The sequence below is a fragment of the Peromyscus maniculatus genome, chromosome 4 (assembly GCF_049852395.1).
Source record: "Peromyscus maniculatus bairdii isolate BWxNUB_F1_BW_parent chromosome 4, HU_Pman_BW_mat_3.1, whole genome shotgun sequence".
Lineage (NCBI taxonomy): Eukaryota > Metazoa > Chordata > Mammalia > Rodentia > Cricetidae > Peromyscus > Peromyscus maniculatus.
In genome coordinates, this window is record NC_134855.1 from 16,269,803 (window position 1) to 16,288,331 (window position 18,529).

Below are 18,529 nucleotides of genomic sequence, written 5' to 3' on the forward strand. Positions count from 1 at the left end.
ATTAGAGACCTTCTTGGGGTTTACTCCATTAGATAAAAACCAACTCCTACAGAACAGGTCCTTTGCTCATGTTTCCTTGAGATACATTAAGGTTAACATCCTTTAGTGTCCTGGGGCACTCACCATCTCAGGAGTGAGTATGGATCATACCCCAGTCTCTTACTTCCTCACCACAGAGTTAGTAGTGCACCCCAATGTCTTACCTCCTCAGTACAGAGTTGGTAGTGCACCCCAATGTCTTATTACCTCAAGACTAGGTGGAAAGTGCACTCTAACCTTCTAACTCTTTTATAGCTGGCCTGGGAGGCACACCCTAACCAGGACCATGTTGGGAGTCACACTTTGATTTTCTTGTCAGAACTGCCTTTAACCTTTTCCAGATCCAAATGGAAGTCATGGTGGTATTCTTGGAATCATCTTTAGACCATGCTCTTTCGCAATGTTGGCACCTTTTGGTATCTGGAAAGGCTGGGCATTTTCTGAACCAACAGGTCCTGGCTCCCCTCTGTTGATTGTTCTTGCCTTTTACATTTGGCCTAAGCAGAAACAGAGTCCAGGTGGTCCTGTAGCACTTGACTTGAAAATCTCCAGAGCAAATTATACCTCACAGTTTATTGAGCTCATTTTCTGCTCTTCCCACATCTGCAGGCAACAGTGTGGCCAGACGTCTTGCCAGGGGATCATGGCACACACCTTCTCTTGTTGTCTACAAGATGTTCCTTGTGTTCTTTAGGTCCTGGTGGGCAGTGTTCCCAGTGTCCAGGGCACCTTATGCTTTCACTGACAGGCTACTCGGTGCTTGTTCTCTGGCTCCAAAACTACTACTGAAGTTGCATTTCATTACAACATTGCACTACTCTGTTTCTAAAACCCATGCTGGTGTTTCCTGCTTGGAAACAAATTATCTCGATGGTGAGTGGCTTAAAGCAATAAACACATGTTGCCTCACTGTGTCTGAGAGTGACAGATTCTACTGTGACCCACTTGAATGCCTCTGGCTCAACCTCTAAAGAGGTCTTAAGTTATCCCAGTTTCATCTGGGTATAGAGAATTCACTCCAGGCTCATCTTGAAGCTGTTGACCGGGCTCACTGCCCAGCCTGCCATAAGCTCTGTCCCTAGTCACCTGAGTGCTTCCACAGGCTACTAGAATGTTATTACAGTGGTCTATCAGGGGATTTGGGAAGATGAGCCTAGAGCGCCAAGATAGACCCACAGTATTTATGGCTTGTGCAACATTCTCTGGGTTACCAAGCCCCTGTAAAACATCCCTTAGTGGACAGGAGGTAGGGTGGGTATTTACTGAGAGAGGCAGCCACACCAGTGCACACGCGAGGACATGTGCATGCGTTTGTCAGTTTTGTCCATATATGCATGTGTGTCCAGGTACATATGTGCCCTGTGTTGATGCTGTCTGTTTCAGGTGATTGTGGGGAGTATCTTTGAAGTAGTCTGGGCTGCCATCAAACCAGGAACCTCCTTTGGAATCAGTGTGCTGCGGGCTCTCCGATTGCTGAGGATTTTCAAAGTCACAAAGTATGTCATCTATGTGCTCCCTGTGGGGGAATGGACAGAGGCCACATGTGAGGCTGGATGGGGAAGGATGGTGTCTGGAACCTTATGCTGTAGCTTGCTGCCTTAAATGTAACACTGGTTGTGAAACAACACACGCGGGGACTGTCATGGCAAGAGCTTTTGGACCTTCGGGCATCTTTAGGGTTGTCCCCACCGCCCACAGTGCTACCGTCATTTTCCTGGTTCTCCTGGTCATTTGTCACAGTTCTATACCATTTCCTCTTAAAGTTACCAGCTTTATCTTCCAGGCCTTCAATTTTTTTTTTAAAGGATACAACTAGAGGTCATCATATTAAGTGAGGAGAATACGTTGGAGTCAGAAAGACACATATTGTATGTTTTCTCTCATTTATGGGTCCTACACAGACAACATCAAAACAGAGAGAGACAAGGCTGTCTGGAGGAAGGAAGGAAAGGAGTTGGAGAGAGTGAGGGGTGACTGTGGCAAAAAAGTACATGACACATTTGAAAGAAAATGTCTTTATGAATATATGCTCATAAAAGTAAAAGAAAACAGAAGTTCTCAGATTTTTTCCCATAGTCCTGTCCCAGAGGGTAGGTGGCCTTGGCCCTTGCCTCATGGCAGCCAGCCTAGTGCCTACATGGCTCCTTTGCCCAGGCTGGATTTCTCCACTCTCTTGATCCCAGCTTTGGTAATTATGATGGTGACAAGACTCTGTTTTTAGTTCCATTTCACATAAATCTTAACTCTGGAAGAAAGTTGTTTCATTTGTCCGTGAGAAGCCTGGAGCCCAGGGAGGTTGATGTGAGGTTGAGCGTAGGGCCGAGACCCCTCTGCTTCCTGTCAGAGATGCAGGAGGGGAGGAGCAGGAGGGGGGGACCCCCTCCATGGTGGTCTTAGCAGTTGCAGAGGCTGGGTGGGCTGAGCTTGTTCTGTGTTTCAGAGGTCCTGTGCCTCGTGCTGTCCCAGTGGCTGTGGTACCAAAGCTGTTGATGCTGAGCCCTGCAGCACATGGGCCGATGGTTCCTTCCGTGTAGACTGAAGTTCTGCTGGTCCTTTCCAACTGTTTCAGATCTCTAATCCAAACCTTTTGAGGACAGAGATGCACGAACAAAAAGAGGCTTATGCAGGAATTCTGTCCAGTTAGGTTTACAAATATGCTAAGCATGTCCTTTGACCTGTCCTCAGTCTTCCTTGAGCACCTGTGGGGGCCGGTAAGAGAGGCTCCAGAAAAATGCCTTTTACCCAAGTCTTGGGTCTTCAGATCCCCCCAAGGAGGTCAGTGACCCTTGTCCTGAGGTAGATTGGCTCTTTGCAGGCCAGAAGGCTGGACCCTTCATGAGTTTTCTAATACTCCCGAATCTATTCATGTTTCTTGTAAGAGAGGCTGTGGAGGGTGTCTTGGCCCCTGACATGGGACCCAGAGGAAGGAGAGTGCATCAGAGTTCCCAGAAGCCCCTAAGAGGGTGAGCACAGGGAGGCTGGCATCTGTTCTGCTGTCCCTCGTTCCCTGTGTCAGGGTGTCAGAATAACACTGCACAGGTGCAGATTCTGGTGACATCGCTCCCTGGGGGAAGGCCGAAGGCTCCTCGGAGGAACATTCTAGAGACCAGGATGGCAATTGGAGCTGTCACTCAGCAGCAGAATCATTGCCGGCAGAGATGGGCCCTGTATGCCATGAAGACTGGCTGTGAATGAGGGAGTCATATTTTCTCTTGAAGGAGTGTGGTGAAAGGGGCCTTAGGAAACACCAGGCCAGCCATAGCTTGGGTGGCCGATTGAACTGGGGTGGTGAAGGAGCTAGAGCAGCAGTTCCCAGTCTGTGACCCTTTCACGGGGTCGCCTAAGACCATCGAAAGCACACATATTTACATGATGAGTCGTAACAGTAGCAGAATTATAGCTATGAAGTAGCAATGAGACTAATTGTGTGGTTGGAGTCCCCACACCATGAGGAACTGTGTTAAAGGGTTGCATTAAGAAGGTTGAGAACCACCGAGCTAGAGGTTGGGGAGTGGGAAGTCTGGGTTTGGGCCTGGCCACCCGACAGGCAGTGGTATCTTCTGTTAAGGAGAATGGTGCAGTTGGGGAGAGTGGATGAGTCCAGCACACAGTCATGTGTCTGCTGTTGCTCCCCATGGCTGGATTGAGGGTCCAGGATTGTGGGTTTTGGTTCCTGGAGAGATGCATGCTTCATGTGTAGGCTGAGGCTTAGCTTGAATACAGGGAGCCTGGATGAGTGTGAATGAGCACTGGGGTGGCCCAGCAAGGCTTCAGCCATCCTTCCTGCCTGACAGGTATTGGAATTCCCTGAGGAACCTGGTGGTATCCCTCCTCAATTCCATGAAGTCCATCATCAGCCTCCTCTTCCTGCTTTTCCTCTTCATTGTGGTCTTCGCTCTGTTGGGGATGCAGCTGTTTGGGGGACAGTAAGTAGCCAGGAGTAGGAGGGCAGGCCAGGGCCCCTGGGGAGGCAGAGCTCAGAGCAGACACTGCCACCCCAGGCCTTTCCCACCTGTCTCCTTCCTGAAGGTCCTCCAATAGGGCTGAGGATACCGAGACACCAGAATTGAGCATGTTGATGTCAAGGGCCTGGTCCCCTGGCTCCTGATGGGACTTGTTCTACTCAAGACTTCTCTTTCCCTCAGGTTCAACTTTCAAGATGAGACCCCGACCACCAATTTTGATACCTTCCCAGCTGCCATCCTCACTGTCTTTCAGGTGAGGCTTCTTGCTCTCTCATCTCCAGGAGCTAGGAAGGAGTTACTGAAATTAGAGGTCCCATGTTTAAACATAACTACACAACAAAGATAAGCCTCGGTAGGTCCTGGGTCTGGGTGTCCAAGGGAAGGTGGGTTGCCAATCTGGGGGGCAGATGAAGCTCCCTTGGGTGTCTGTCTTCATGAGCTACCACTACATCAAGTTATTAGCTCTAAGGCATGAAACCACTTGTTTTCTATCCTCAGAACAAAACCAAAGCTCTTCCTGAACTTATCCTGTGGGAGGCCCAGTGGCCTCCTGTTCTCTTTTATTCTGGGATATGTGCCTACCAGTGCCCCCCTGGAAAGCCACAGCTGTGGGCCCATTGTCTGTTTGATGGGGGCCTCAATGGCTCAAGTGATCACCTCCTCTCTTGGATGGTTTCATTTTGAGTGCTCTTGGTTGTATGCTTTCTCCTTCGATAGCAGGCCTTCTAATGCTGCCAGAACTGGCCTCACTGGTCATGTAGCATCCTGTGTATGTGTTCCATGATTCCTGCTTGGATACCCTGTCTGAGACAGGACAGGACAGCAGGACAGGACAGAATGAGCTGCCAACCTGTCAAGATAACTCTTTAGAGGGAAACTGACAGGCTGAATGGGGCTTGGTTCAGATCTTGGCCTCTGAAGAGGCCGAGCTAAGCCCAGAGCTGAGCCCTCCTGTGTGGAAGAGCCTTTGCTCCCCACTCAGAGGGAGGGCATGTTGACAACAACTGATCTAAACCCAGTCAACAACCGGCCAAGAGAGTAGTTTAGTCCTGGGATTTCTATTCCTGCCCCATCCTTGGATTCCAAGTGCTACTGCCCTTCCTCCATTTCTCTCACAGGTACCTGGGAAGGTATTTTGGATTGCTAACAGGTCAGTAGCTTTCAGAATTTGAGCCCCTAGTGTGGGATAGCCTCTGGAGACAAAGAATGTTGCTCCAGCCTGGGTCCTTGCAGAGTACGTTGTGTCTGCTTGGGGAGTAGATACTCACGATGGGAAGGAGAGCTTCTTCATCTAGTTCATGGGTCTAGGGTGCTGGGGTACCAAGGAAGGGAAGCTGGGAGAACCACGTCCCAAGGCCTACAGCGAGCAAGCATGTCAAGAGAACAGGCCTTGACCAAGGCCCAGGGGTTTGGAGGCCAGCTTAGAGGGCCCTATAAGCAAGCAGGTTTTGACAGGTTCTGTCCAGTGGTATGGCTCCAGACCATGGTGGGTGACAGGCTTATTGTGACTCTGCTTTTTGTGTTTGTTGCCAGCAAGGAACTAAGCATAATGGGGGCACAGTTAGGAGAACTGGTTCTTTTTGTCTAAAGAGTTCCGACTGGACCTCTGCTCTAGTTTGCTTTCTGGGGCTGTGATAAACACAATCACCGAAAGCAGTTGGAGAGGAAAGGGTTTATTTGGCTTACACTTCCATGTCTCAGTCCATCACTGAGGGAAGTCAGGGTAAGAGCAAAGACAGGAGCCATGGAGGACATGGAGCCATGGAGCCATGGAGGAGAACTCCTCCTACTTTGCTTTCAGTCTCTGAAGCAGAAGACCACCGGCCCAGAGGTGACACCACCCACAGTGGGCTGGGACCTCCCACACCAATCAGCAATAGGGAAAATGCCACACAGACCAATCTGATGAAGACATTTCCTTGATTGAGGTTCAAGCTGATGGAAACTAACCATCACGACCTCACATGCCTTCTGCTCTGAGCACAGGAACAGGACAGTAGCAGAGTATTTGAGTCAATTGCGTCAGTGGTGTGCACACATGGCTAGGCACTGAGTGCTGGAGGAGGCCAGAGATGTTGACAGGCCAGCCTGTCTTTAAGGGAGACCCTGCCTCTGGATTAGGATCAAAGTGTGGGTGGGAGGGTGCAAAGGAAGAAGAAAATACAAATCTTCCAATTTTCTCATGAGGTCATGCAAATTAAATACTGTGAAACACTGGTACCCTAGAAGGGGACCAGCACCCACAGTTGGGAGGTGAGACGATTTTCAAAGGAAAGGGAACAGAGCAGGTACACCTGATTCTGGGCCGAGTCAAGGGACAAAGGAAGAACCCTCAAAAATCCCCAAATTGAGGGAAAGCATCTAAGTCAAAGAATAAGAACTAAGCAGCAATCCTAGATACTAAAGCTGTAGCAATTCAAGTTAAAAATGTAGGTAGACAGCACTCTGGACACTGTCGGAGGGATGGTGGACGGCTGAGTTAGAAAGAGTAAGATGCTCAGCTGAGTGTAGCCTGGAAACAAGGGGGTCATGCATTGTATGTGATGGGCTTGGAGATCAGAGGGACTGGGTGGGGATGCAGCTGAGTGGTAGAGATTTTGTCTAGCATGCACTGACCCTGAGTTCAATTCTGGAAACTACAGAAGGAAACAAATAAAAGAGAGGCGTGGCCATTCTAGGCAGATTCGGAGTACATGTGTTCATAGAGTGGAGTGAAGAGTACGTCTAGACTGAGACATATGACAGTGCAGAAGACCACATCCTAAGGGCTTCCCTAGAATAACGCTTCATACAAAGAGACAACTCTTCTGATGGCTGTTTCATGAGTGACAAATACCAGGTCATGGAAAGCAACTTGGGAATATTGGGGTGCAGTGTAGAGCCCAGAATCCTGAGTCTTAGAGCTGTCAGTGTGAGGGAGGAGCAGAGCATCCTTTAGGACTGTCCCAGTGGTGGCTGAAAGCACTTCAGATGCCCATTAAGGAGAAAAAGTACATTGACCTGAGAAGAAATAGGAGGCCTGGGTTACTTCTGACCAATGCCAGCAAGTTAAGATAGCTCTGTAAAGAAATCCTCCTAAATATTTAGAGGTTATTGCAACTCTGTGTGGACTACAGAGAATATATAAGTTCCTTACTCATTTGTTGAGGCTAAAATGTCATGGATAGGAAATACTAAATGAGGATAATATGAGGGAAAAATGTATGTCATGATCACAAACAGAGGCTAAAACATCCAGAAAAGAAAAAAACTGAGGAGTCAAATCTAGGCACACTTAAACTTGTCTACATAAACTTGGTGTGGTTGCTCATATGTATAATTCTAGCATTCAGGAGGGTGAGGCATGAGGATTGTGAGTTTGAGGCCAGCTTGGACTGTATAGCAAGGAGTGCCCCCCCAAAGGTAAAACAGAATCATAATATAGTAAGGAACAGAAGAAAAAAATCATCTTTATAAATAACTCACATTTTTTTTTCCTGAGAATACAAGATAACTTAATGTTAGGGAGTCCTTGAATGTGACTCATAATGTTATCTCAGGTATTGGAACATGAGACAAAGAACATCTGGCAGGGTGAAGAGACAGGTGTGTGAAATTCTAGCAGATTATGCTAGTATCGGCAGCCTAGGTACAGTAGAATAGAAAAAAAAAAACAATATTTAAGATTTGTTTAGAATTGACAATTAAGGAAAATACTCATTAAAAATAAAATACATGTGCTGCCATTGCATGTGGCATGGATAAGCTAGTTACATGAGACTGGGCTGTTGAGATGGCAGACTGGGTAAGAGCACTTGCCATGCAAGCCTGAAAACCTAAATTCAACTCCCAAGACTTACATAAAGTTAGAAGGAAAGAATTAACTGAACAAATCTGCTCTCTAACCTCCACATGTATACCTAAACATGCACATGCCCCTCCTCCACATGTACACCTGAGTAGATGTATGCCCCCTCCTCCACATGTACACCTTAGCACGCACATGCCCCCTCCTCCACATGTATACCTCAGCATGCACATGCCCTCCTCCACATGTACACCTCAGCATGCACATGCCCCCCTCTACACATATACCTGAGCATGCACATGCCCCCTCCTCTACACGTACACCTGAGCATGCACATGCCCCCTCCTCCACATGTACACCTCAGCATGCACATGCCCCCTCCTCTACACATACACCTGAGCATGCACATGCCCCCTCCTCCACATGTACACCTCAGCATGCACATGCCCCTCCTCCACATGTACACCTCAGCATGCACATGCCCCCTCCTCCACATGTACACCTGAGCATGCACATGCCCCCTCCTCTACACGTACACCTGAGCATGCACATGCCCCCTCCTCCACATGTACACCTCAACATGCACATGCCCCCTCCTCTACATGTACACCTCAGCATGCACATGCCCCCTCCTCCACATGTACACCCCAGCATGCACATGCCCCCTCCTCCACATGTACACCTGAGCATGCACATGTCCCCTCCTCCACAGGTACACCTCAGCATGCACATGCCCCCTCCTCCACAGGTACACCTGAGCATGCACATGCCCCCTTCACCTCCTACTCTCTTACATGCTAATAATGAATTTAAAAATGAAAAAAATAAGCAGGATTTCTGCATTGTACCTGGTATGAAAAATAAGCAAACCTAAAATTTTAGAGCCCATGTGAATGCCATGTCATTAACTAAAGGCAGGAAAGGCATTAAAGAAAATATAAACACAGCATAAAGGCAGTGATCAACCAATTTGATTATGTAACAATAAGTTTCTGTGCATTGGAAGATACCATCAAAATATCTCCCTAGTGTCAGCAAATAGCAAAGGATTAGTTTCTAGAATGTATTGAAAACACTTATAAATCAAAAGAAAAGATGCTGTAGTAGGAGAGGGCTAAGATAAAGACCAGTGACAGGTAAGGAAGGCCTGGTGAATAAGCTAGAAAAATAAGCTTTTGCTGCATCCAGGGAGATGCAAATTAAACCCATAGTGACCATCCTTCCCATTTAGCCAAAATTAAGAAATCTTACATCAGAATTTAGAGTGGATGTGGCTTTTAGAGCCTCGATGTGCTAATGGTGAGTGGTTAAAGTCGTGCTGGACAGTGATTTCCTAGCGTCCTGTGAAACCCATGGATCAGCAAGTCCTGTGCTAGCTGTGCTGTCCAGCTCAGGTGTACAGATGTGTAAGGCAGCTCAGCAGCACCAGCTGTCGTGGTGAGACCAGAACATCAGAGTACTCATCATGTAGAGACTGTGTAAGAACCAGGAAAACAACTGACCTAGAACTAAATGTGTCAGCATGGATGCATCTCACAAATGTAATTTTGAGCAGAACAAACCAAGTTTCAGGGTAATTTTATATTGTTATACACTATTGTATGCTGTGTAGAAGAAGCTTTCATGAGATGATAAGCACCAAAGTCAGGAAATTGTGTAACTGGTGGGGAGGAACAAAACTGGCGAGGCCCATCGAGAGACTTCGGCCTTATTTGGATATTTACTTTTATTTTAAAATAATAAAAATTATTTTAAATTATGTGTATGTATATATCTCTATGTGGGTATATGTGAGTGTGAATGCCCACAGAAGCCATAAGGGAGAACTGGAGTTTACAGGCAGTTAAGTATTGTGAAATGGTTTCTGCTTAAACTGTTACATAATTGGGGGTTAGAAACGTGGTTTAGGAGTTCCAAGGAATCTGACAGATGGTTATGACCCACCATGTGGGTGCTGGGAATTGAACTTGGGTCTTCTGCAAGAGCAACAAGTGTTCTAAACTGCTGATCCATCTATCCAGTATGAAATTTATAATCTCAAATGCAATGATCAAAACCTAAGTTTTATACTTTAATGAGAGTAATAATTAAGAAAAAGATTTTTGAAATCCCCATATTTTATGGCAGCTTTTAGCCAATAAATTCAAAAACTTTGATGAAGCATGCATTTTAACAAGAAAACAGTAATTACTTAATTTGACTTAAAAAGAAAGGAAAAGAGCTGGGCACTACCTTTCTGCTTCTTGCCCTGAGCCTATTAGCTATAAGTTGAGTTTTATATGGCCTTCAAGGAACAGATGACAGTTAGCAGAAGCAAGACATTTCAAGGAAAACAATTTGTCCATGGTGTCAGTGTGTTTTGACACCATGGCCACAGTAACAGTGCAAGTCAAGCAGAACAGGCCAGAAAGTGAGGTCTGGAGTGAGGCCCTGCGGTCTTGCCTGTCTCAGCTGCCAGCTTGGGCCCAGCATCAGACACACATGATGTGGATGGGAAACATCCAAGAGTGACCAAGACTCAGGAGGGAGCCTCAGGACTGCTTGGGTGGCTCCAGTTATGGTGGTGACGGCATGTGTACAGATAAGATGCTACAAGTAAAATATGGTGTTTAAGGACTTGCTTTCCATGAAGAGAAAATGGGTTCTATGAGAAATATAACTCTGAACTCAATGGGGAAGGCTGGGGTGTTAAAAACGTGGGTCTGGAGAAATGGACTCCATTAAGAAAAAACAGGATAACCATCCCCATAATACATAAGATTCCATATGGGTTAGAAAGTTAGAAACTTACGTGAAAAATCATACTTTACAATGATCAATAGAATATCTGACCAGAACAAAGGATGGGAAGGGGTCAGGGCAAGGGCGGGGAGAGAACTCATGACCTTTGGGACAAGGGACTGCCTAGGACCCGACTCAGACTGGAACTGTCCGTGCTGCTTCTACTTTTCAAAATAGATGAACAAACAAACGAACGAACGAACGAACGAATGAACGAACGAATGAACGAATGAAAGTAGAGACCATAGTTCACTGGTGGAGCAAAGATTGCACATACCACGTCTGTGAGAGTGGACCTATGTGGCCAGAGGTGGCAGGAACCGAGGGAGTCGTGTGACATTGAGCAGCTTGTTTCCTTCACTGACCCTTGCTCTCTATAGTGAAACAATAGTGTGGCCAGGGTGGTCCCAGATGGCTTCACCTTCCTGTGTCACCACCCTCTGTTGCCTGGACCTTGGGAATTCCTGTTCTAAAGATACACTGCCCATTGATGTATGTGTGTCCTGATTCAAGTCTATGTTTGTGTGTGTACATAGACATGTGTACATCTGTGCTGTGTTCTCTTGGGTGTGATCCTGATGTATTCTATGTTTTCCTCCTGTAGATCCTGACAGGAGAGGACTGGAATGCAGTAATGTATCATGGGATTGAGTCACAAGGTGGAGTCAGCAAAGGCATGTTTTCTTCCTTTTACTTCATCGTCTTGACGTTGTTTGGAAACTGTATCCTTCTTGGGGCTAAGTACAAGTGGTTCATATTCAGCACTCTTCCTGTGGCCACCTCATGGCTTCCTCCAGAAGGGCTGGGGTAGTCTAAGCAGTTCATTTTCAGAATGTGGGTGATGCGCTTCCCCAGGATGCTGGAGCACTGAGTATGGAGGCGCTGTATGGGGAAGGGGTGTCTAGAGGTTGGGGTGGGCCATATATTTACTGGGGACTCAGGAGACACTGAATAATCTTGGAGTCCTTATAAGAAGGTGTGGCTATGGAATGGGTGGGGAAGAAGACTTTCTTCCTCGCTAAGTTTAATGGAGTAAGTTTTGGCACTGGACTTGAAGTAAACCTCCCTGCCGGAAATAGAAGGTTGCAGAGCTTGACTCCCACCTTTGCTTCAGGCCAGAGATAGGCCTGCAAGGCAGGGGAGAGTGGGGATATCCACCCTCTGGACCAAGGCAGACCCAGCAGCCGCCGCCCAGGGACAGCGTGGGGAGAGAATTGGGGCCAAGAAGAATCCACATGGCTCACCATGCCTGCCGGGGTGAGGGCTAGAGGACACAGGTGTGAATGTGGTTTGAATGCCCTTGAGACAAGAAATGGAGCCTCAGCAGGGTTAGGGTTAGTATCTTCTGTGGAATGCAGCTGGGTATCAGACCTCTGAGATTATAAAGCTGGGGTCCTGGCCTTCGCTAATAGGTTTGGGTTGGGGTCTGAGAATGTGTCTTATACCAGATTCACAAGCAGGACCCGATAGGCTGGTCTAGGAGCCACATTTAGAGAATGTGGTAGAACGTTGTGGAGCCCAGAAACAAGTTGTAAGCTGGAGCCAAACATGTATAGATACTCTGCAAAGGGGATTCTTTTCTAGCCCAGGATTGGTGTCCATCTTCTCTAATGAGCCTGCGTGAGGCCTGGAGAGCAAGTGTGGCCCTGGTGTCAGAGAGGGCAGGGGACTGCAGTGTTAGCCTCACACTGGGACAAGGCAGGGACAAGTCACAGCAGTTGTGTTAGTCAGGGTTCTCTAGGGTGACAGGATTTATAGAATGAATCTTTCTCCAGAATGACTTACAGGCTGTGGTCCAGCTAGTTCAACAATGGCTGCCTATGAGCAGAAAGTTCAAGAACCCAGCAGTTGTTCAGTCTATGAGGCTGGAAGTCTCAGCTGGTCTTCAGTAGATGCCAGAATCCCGAGGAAATAGGCTCCAATGCCAGTGAAGGGAGGGACTTGCTACAAGGTGAGAGTAAGCAGGCAAAGAGCAAAACCCTCCTTCTGTATCTCCTCATCTAGGCTTCCAGCAGAAGATGTGGCCCAGATTAGAGATGGGTTTCCCCAGCTCAAATGGTCTGGATGAAAGGTGTGCCTTAAAGATCTGGATTAGAAATGGATCTTCCTCCTTCAAATGAAGCAAAAATCCCTCATGGATGTACACTCTATATTTGGGTTTTAGTAAATTACAGATGTAGTCAAGTTGACACCAAGAATAATCATCACAGCCGTTAAACACTGACATTAGGTCAGGCATATCAGCCATCAGGTGTCTCCCTTTCTGTTCAATCAGGGTGGCTTCTGATGCTTTTGTCTTTCCCTCTGCACAGGAATGCAGCCTTCAGCTTTACTTTGGACATGGAAGAGCCCCTAGGTGTGTGTGGTACGGTCAGTCCACAGGGTCTGTAGCGCTTGGAGGTGTCCTGCTTGCAGTCAGTCTCACCATGATGTCCCATCCCATGGGTGCTGTTGAAGCCCTGAGCAAGAGGCTTGCCTGAAGCAATTCCCTGGGCCATGGGCCCCAGACAGAAGGCCTGGCTTGGGTTGGCTATGGCTACCCAGTTGTTGTTTGCCTGGATGGAGGCCAGGGCGATAGGGAGAATGGCACTGCCTGACGAGGATGAGTCCCCAGACATAGGGGGAAAGGGGCCTAGGTCCAGTGAGCACTTCCCCAGGGGACATCAAATAGGGTCTTCGACATGTTGGATTGTCAGGATTAAGGACATCAGGATTAATGCCAGGAATTGCACTGGCCAGTGTGCCAGCGGTGTCAAGATGATCCCCAGCTTTTGAGATAACTCAGAAGGGTAAAGGTTAGTATCACTCCGACATGGGAGGTGAGCAATAGCAATGCTGTCATTACCAGGCATAGTTCTCTTCCCTTGTGAGAAGAGGCTTACGGGAATGGCAGTGATAGACTAACCAGGCCCTGGTGAGATTCAGGGAAGACATGTCACTCTGGGATCTGGTTCAGCTGTTTTATTGATGTGAAGAGATACTATGACCACAGCAACTCTTATGAAAGAAAGTATTTGATTAGGGCTGGTTTACAATTTCAGAGGTTTAGTTCATTGTCATCATGGCCTGGAGCATGGCAGCAGCAGACAGACATGGTGCTAGAGAAGGAGCTGAGAGTGCTACATCCAGTCCAAAGGCAGTAGGAAGAGAATGAGACTCTGGGCTTAGACTTCTGAGACCCTGGCTTAGACTTCTGAGACCTCAAAACCCACCACTAGTGACACATTTCCTCTAGTAAGAACACACTTTCTAATCCTTTCAGAAATGCCACTCCCTGGTAACCAAGTATTCAAATCTATGAGCCTGTGGGTCCAATCTCATTCAGACCATCACACACGCTGTGTAATTGCGGCTTCCTTGTTCCCAAAGGGTGGTGGCAGCACTTCACCATAGGGCTAGTTTAGGGTGGGGTGCAGTGTTGGGCATCAGACCACTGTATGTAACCACCCTCCCATTTCCAGTGTTACTTGGGGGAACATGTTGAGGAAGGATGCCCAGGAGTTCACAATGAAACAAAGTAAAAAACAAAACAAAACAAAACAAAAAACAACAACAAAAAAATGGGAGCTTGTGAGCCTAGCTTAGGAACTGGGGCCTGGAAGGTGCTGGTCATGGGTGGATTTGTGTGTTAGATTGGGTAGGTTATATTCACAGCCCTAGAAGGTGGTGGAGCCATGTCTGGAGCCTGTGAGGCAGGGTGTGTTTGTTTCAAGGCTTCTCATGCAGACTAGAAAAGGGCCTAGTGGTCTGTGTATCCTCTGAAGGAGCCAAAGGCAAATGGATTAAACACAGTCTTTAATCTCTGGTTCACAGCATCATCCCCAAAGATCCTAGGTGAGAAGAGAGCACACTCTCGCTCCCTCCCCATTCTGTGTGTGTGTGTGTGTGTGTGTGTGTATTAGAGAAGGGTGAGCTATGTGAAACTGTAGAGGCACAATCCTGCTTGTGAGATCAGAGGCTGTGGGGGAAGGGGCCTTGTGCATTTGGTACAACAGCCTGGAATGGGCTAATGGTTTCAGGGGATAGAGACTGGGGACTTGGTAGATGGGTCTTTCTGTCTTTCATGGGCAACCATGGTGGGATGGTATGAAACAGTATGTGGGGCAAAGGGCTCCCTTCCTTAGCTGGAGCCAACCAGACACCCTGCTGAATGTTTTCCTAGCCATTGCTGTGGACAACCTTGCCAATGCCCAGGAGTTGACCAAGGTATGTAGAAACACTACCTGCAGCCTAGAAGGTGCTAGAAGGTCTGGGACTCAGTATACGTTACTGGATGAAGTTATGGAGTTATGAGGAAGGCCAGCTCCTAGGTCCGGGTCCATGTGACTTCAGGGGAGTTTCCCTAAAGTCACGAACAGAGAGACATTAATGAGAGCTCTGGGTATAGAGGATTGCCACAGAAGCAAGGAGAGACATGGCCATAAAGGTAGGTACATGTGTGGATAGGCTCCCAGAGAAGCTATGGCTTTGGAAGAAAGAATGAACAGCAGGATAGGGTGTAGGAGCACAGGAGGTACAGACTGGCCAGGACTACCCATGCCACAGAAGTACAGGGTCCTGAGATATGCTGAGCAGGTGTGTGATGAGGGTGAGGAGTGTTCCCAGACAAAAAGATGTATGAGTGGCCCTAGGAAATACTCAGTTGTGAGAACCTGAAAGGGCAGTGGGAGGACACCTGTAGTGCTATTCTCAGATGTTCAGCTTGGCTGGAAGCTGGAGGAGCAGCGGTGGTTCTGTCTGTGCACATCTGTGTCACAGCAGGACAGCTCCTTCTCTGGCAGTACCCAGCAGGGACCATTCAATATTCATTTCTCATGTACAAGCCCAGTGGGGGACATGATTATACACATTTCTCTCTCTGGTTTCCCTCTAGAAGACATAAGCTCCTATCTGGTGACCCTCAGTCGCCTGTCCTGCTGCCTGCTAGGTAGCTAGAGTGCCTGCTGTCAGCCTTAGGCTTGTGTTTTGATTCAACTTTTGGGTCCAGTATGGAGGCTGCTACCGCGTGCATTACAAATGTCGTATGTATATGCATGTACCATGTCTCTGTAAGGGGTGCTGTGTGTTCTCTGGTGCTCAGGTTGGCACCTGTGCACTTCTCCCAAGTCTGACCTTCTCAGTCCTGTGTTTTCCTTGTTCTGGGTCTGAGGAACGCAGGTTTAGATGCTTTGAAGAGGGCCTTGCTTATGCAGTGTGGTGGCCATGAGCCTCCTTTGGCTTCCACTTAGCCTTCCTCTTCTTCATGACCCCCTAGGCTGTGCCTGAGTCCAGGACACCCCTTTTGCTCTGATCCCTGGCTTCTGAGGACTCAGGAATTCTATCAGCTTGCTTATTGTCATCAGTCTGGCCAGTGTTGATGATTGCCATCCTGTTGTGGTCAGATCCCTGGTTGACATGCACCGCCCGGGGAACCCATGTATTTCCAGAGCTGTCCTTGGTGTTAGTGTTTCTGGAACCATGTGAATTTGGGATGCCAGCAACATTAGTTCCTGTGCAGGAGAACACTTGAGTCCTGATGTCTCTCTGCTAGTTCCCTTGTGGGCAAGAATAAGCTGAGGAGGCAGTGTCTTCAGGGACCTGTCTGTAAACAGAACTCTGTCTGATGGATCCTCTACAGGAGTCCTCCTGCCTTGGGAATTGGGACCAATGGAAGCCTGTCTGTCTGATCACATGACACTGCCTGGGTTGGGCAGGAGCCCTAGAAGGGAGGACTTAATCCATTCCGTGTTAGCTTTTCATTGCTGTGACAAACACCTAGAGAAGCGGGACCGTAGGCGGAAGATTTGATTTTCCTCATGGTTTCAGAGCTTACAGTCCATTGTTGGCTGACTCTTCTGTCCCTAGGCCCCATGGCAGAGTCAGACATCATGGCAGAAAGTTGTGGTGGATCACAGTGGCTCTCTTGTTGGTGGTTAGGGAGCAGAGATGGATAAGAAGGGGCCAGATCAACAGGATCCAGTGACATCCCCTGGTGACCTAGGCCTTCCAGCTAGACCTCATTTCCTAAACAAAGCATTTGATAGATGAACCTATAGGGCATATTGAATAGTGAAATGGTAATAACTTAACATTTTGATAAGTGTGTTATAGCACTAATTATGTTTCTGTGAAGTGGAAATAAATTCAAACAAATTATTCATGGGATATTTAGGGCATTTAACATATACCTACCTTGGAGTGATTAGGAGGGCTCTTTCCCAGGGTGCTGTAAACCAGGACTGGTCTCCTACCTTTAAAGAGTACATGGTTGGGAGTGCTGTATGAGGGAACTAGTTATCTCTTTCCTGGGCCTGAAGCCTGAGGGTCTTCTCTTTTGTGCTCCTCAAGCAGATTAGGGTACATTTTAAGGAATGCTAGCTTTCAGGGGAGCTAAGTAGGCCTAGGCTTGGGAGTTTTAAGAAACCATGGGGGACCCAGTAGTTAACATGAACAACATGGAGGTCTTCCTTCTTGGGTCATGGACTCAGCAGCGGTATTGATTCAGAGTCCTGGAGCATAGCTTGTTGGTTTCGCTTAGCGACATGGGGACTCAGCTGTTGATTCCTCTTCCTGGACAGGTAACTGCACAAACACAAGTCCCATTTCAGTGGCAAACAGCCATGTGGGGCTTCATGGAATCTGAGTGGTTCAGGCAGAGAAACTCAAAGGTGGAATATAGTCCTAGTGGGAACAGGAAGAGCTTGGCATCTTGTCCTCATTCCTGGCCTTGTGGGGTAGGCCACATTTGTTCAAGTGGTTCAGGAGTTCCTAGAAGGACACAGGGATGGAGACAGGAACAGGTTTGCTGTGATAAACCTGAGGTTTAAAAAAAATTCTGGTAGTGGGTTTGTACTGGTCTAGGGGTGCTCAGGAATAAGGTCTGGCTACAGGCACAGATACGGAGTCATCACGTTGTGAAACCTGCTGGAGACGGCACAAGCTAGACAACATTGATGCAGGAATCCTGGATACTATCACTTCTAGCCACAGACTTAGGAGAGGAGGTCTTGAAGAATACTACAGAGAACTCATCCTGGGTCACTCTGCCCACCCAGGACCTGGACGTCTGCTCCAGGGTCTGGAGGGCAGAAGACACATACAGGCATTAGGAAGAAGAGCAGGTAGCCTCAGAGTGGCCACAGCACCTTAAGAAGACAGCCCGTTTTGTTGTTCAAACAGGATGAAGAGGAGATGGAAGAAGCAGCCAATCAGAAGCTTGCTCTTCAGAAGGCCAAAGAAGTAGCTGAAGTCAGCCCCATGTCTGCTGCCAACATCTCCATCGCCGCGTAAGGCTCCCGGGGATGGAATATGGGTGGCTTTGGGAAGCAGCAGAGCCTATGTCTTCCTCAGAACCCCTGCCTTGGCCAGGCCTGGTGAAGGCACAGCCGTCCCCTTGAACTGTGTTGAAAGGAGTCTGAGCACAGGGCTCACTTGGGCATACTTTATGGCTTTCCCCAGCCTGAACATGGGCAGAGTGTGAGGATGTGGCCTTCGTGTTGGGTAGGGTTAGCTGGTCTTCTGATTCACTGGATGGTGTTTGGGTGGCCCTAGTACTCATTCCTTGGCAAAGCCCTGGCTGGGGTCAGGGGAGCAAAGAGTCAGCATGTAGATTTTACACACACTTTTCCAGAAATGTACTTTGTGAGACAGAAGGTTTTAGTGGCACCTTGATAGCCCAGCCACTTCCAAAAATGTCTCTGCAAGTGCTTGGCATGGAGGCATCTGTGATGAGAAAGGGCAGGTGTACTCTGGGAAGATCCAGTCTCCCTGCCAGCTCGCTGACTCTCAGGTACAGTGACATTCATAGAGGTCTAGGGACTTGGGAGGAGTTTGGTGTGTAGGAGTCAGGACAGTTGGGCACGTGGCTTGGCCATAGGTGACTCTTTGGAGAAGTACCCTGCTGGCATTGAAGCTGCACACTCATCTTGCCACATACTTTTCATAGGCTGGGCACATGACCTTGACTTGGCACCTTGTG

The 18,529-nt window shown here is 48.0% G+C and overlaps 1 protein-coding gene across 9 annotated transcripts in view; it reads left to right on the forward strand.

The window, feature by feature from the left end:
• Cacna1b (calcium voltage-gated channel subunit alpha1 B) overlaps positions 1–18,529 on the forward strand; it is a 157,824-nt gene that overhangs the window by 57,363 nt on the left and 81,932 nt on the right. For all 9 annotated transcript variants that reach the window (XM_076569298.1, XM_076569302.1, XM_076569299.1 and 6 more), the window contains exons 13-18: positions 1,423–1,535; positions 3,834–3,965; positions 4,185–4,257; positions 11,177–11,294; positions 14,711–14,778; positions 17,731–17,837. In XM_076569298.1, the coding sequence (XP_076425413.1) occupies positions 1,423–1,535; positions 3,834–3,965; positions 4,185–4,257; positions 11,177–11,294; positions 14,711–14,778; positions 17,731–17,837 (611 nt within the window). The remainder of the gene's footprint in view (positions 1–1,422; positions 1,536–3,833; positions 3,966–4,184; positions 4,258–11,176; positions 11,295–14,710; positions 14,779–17,730; positions 17,838–18,529) is intronic.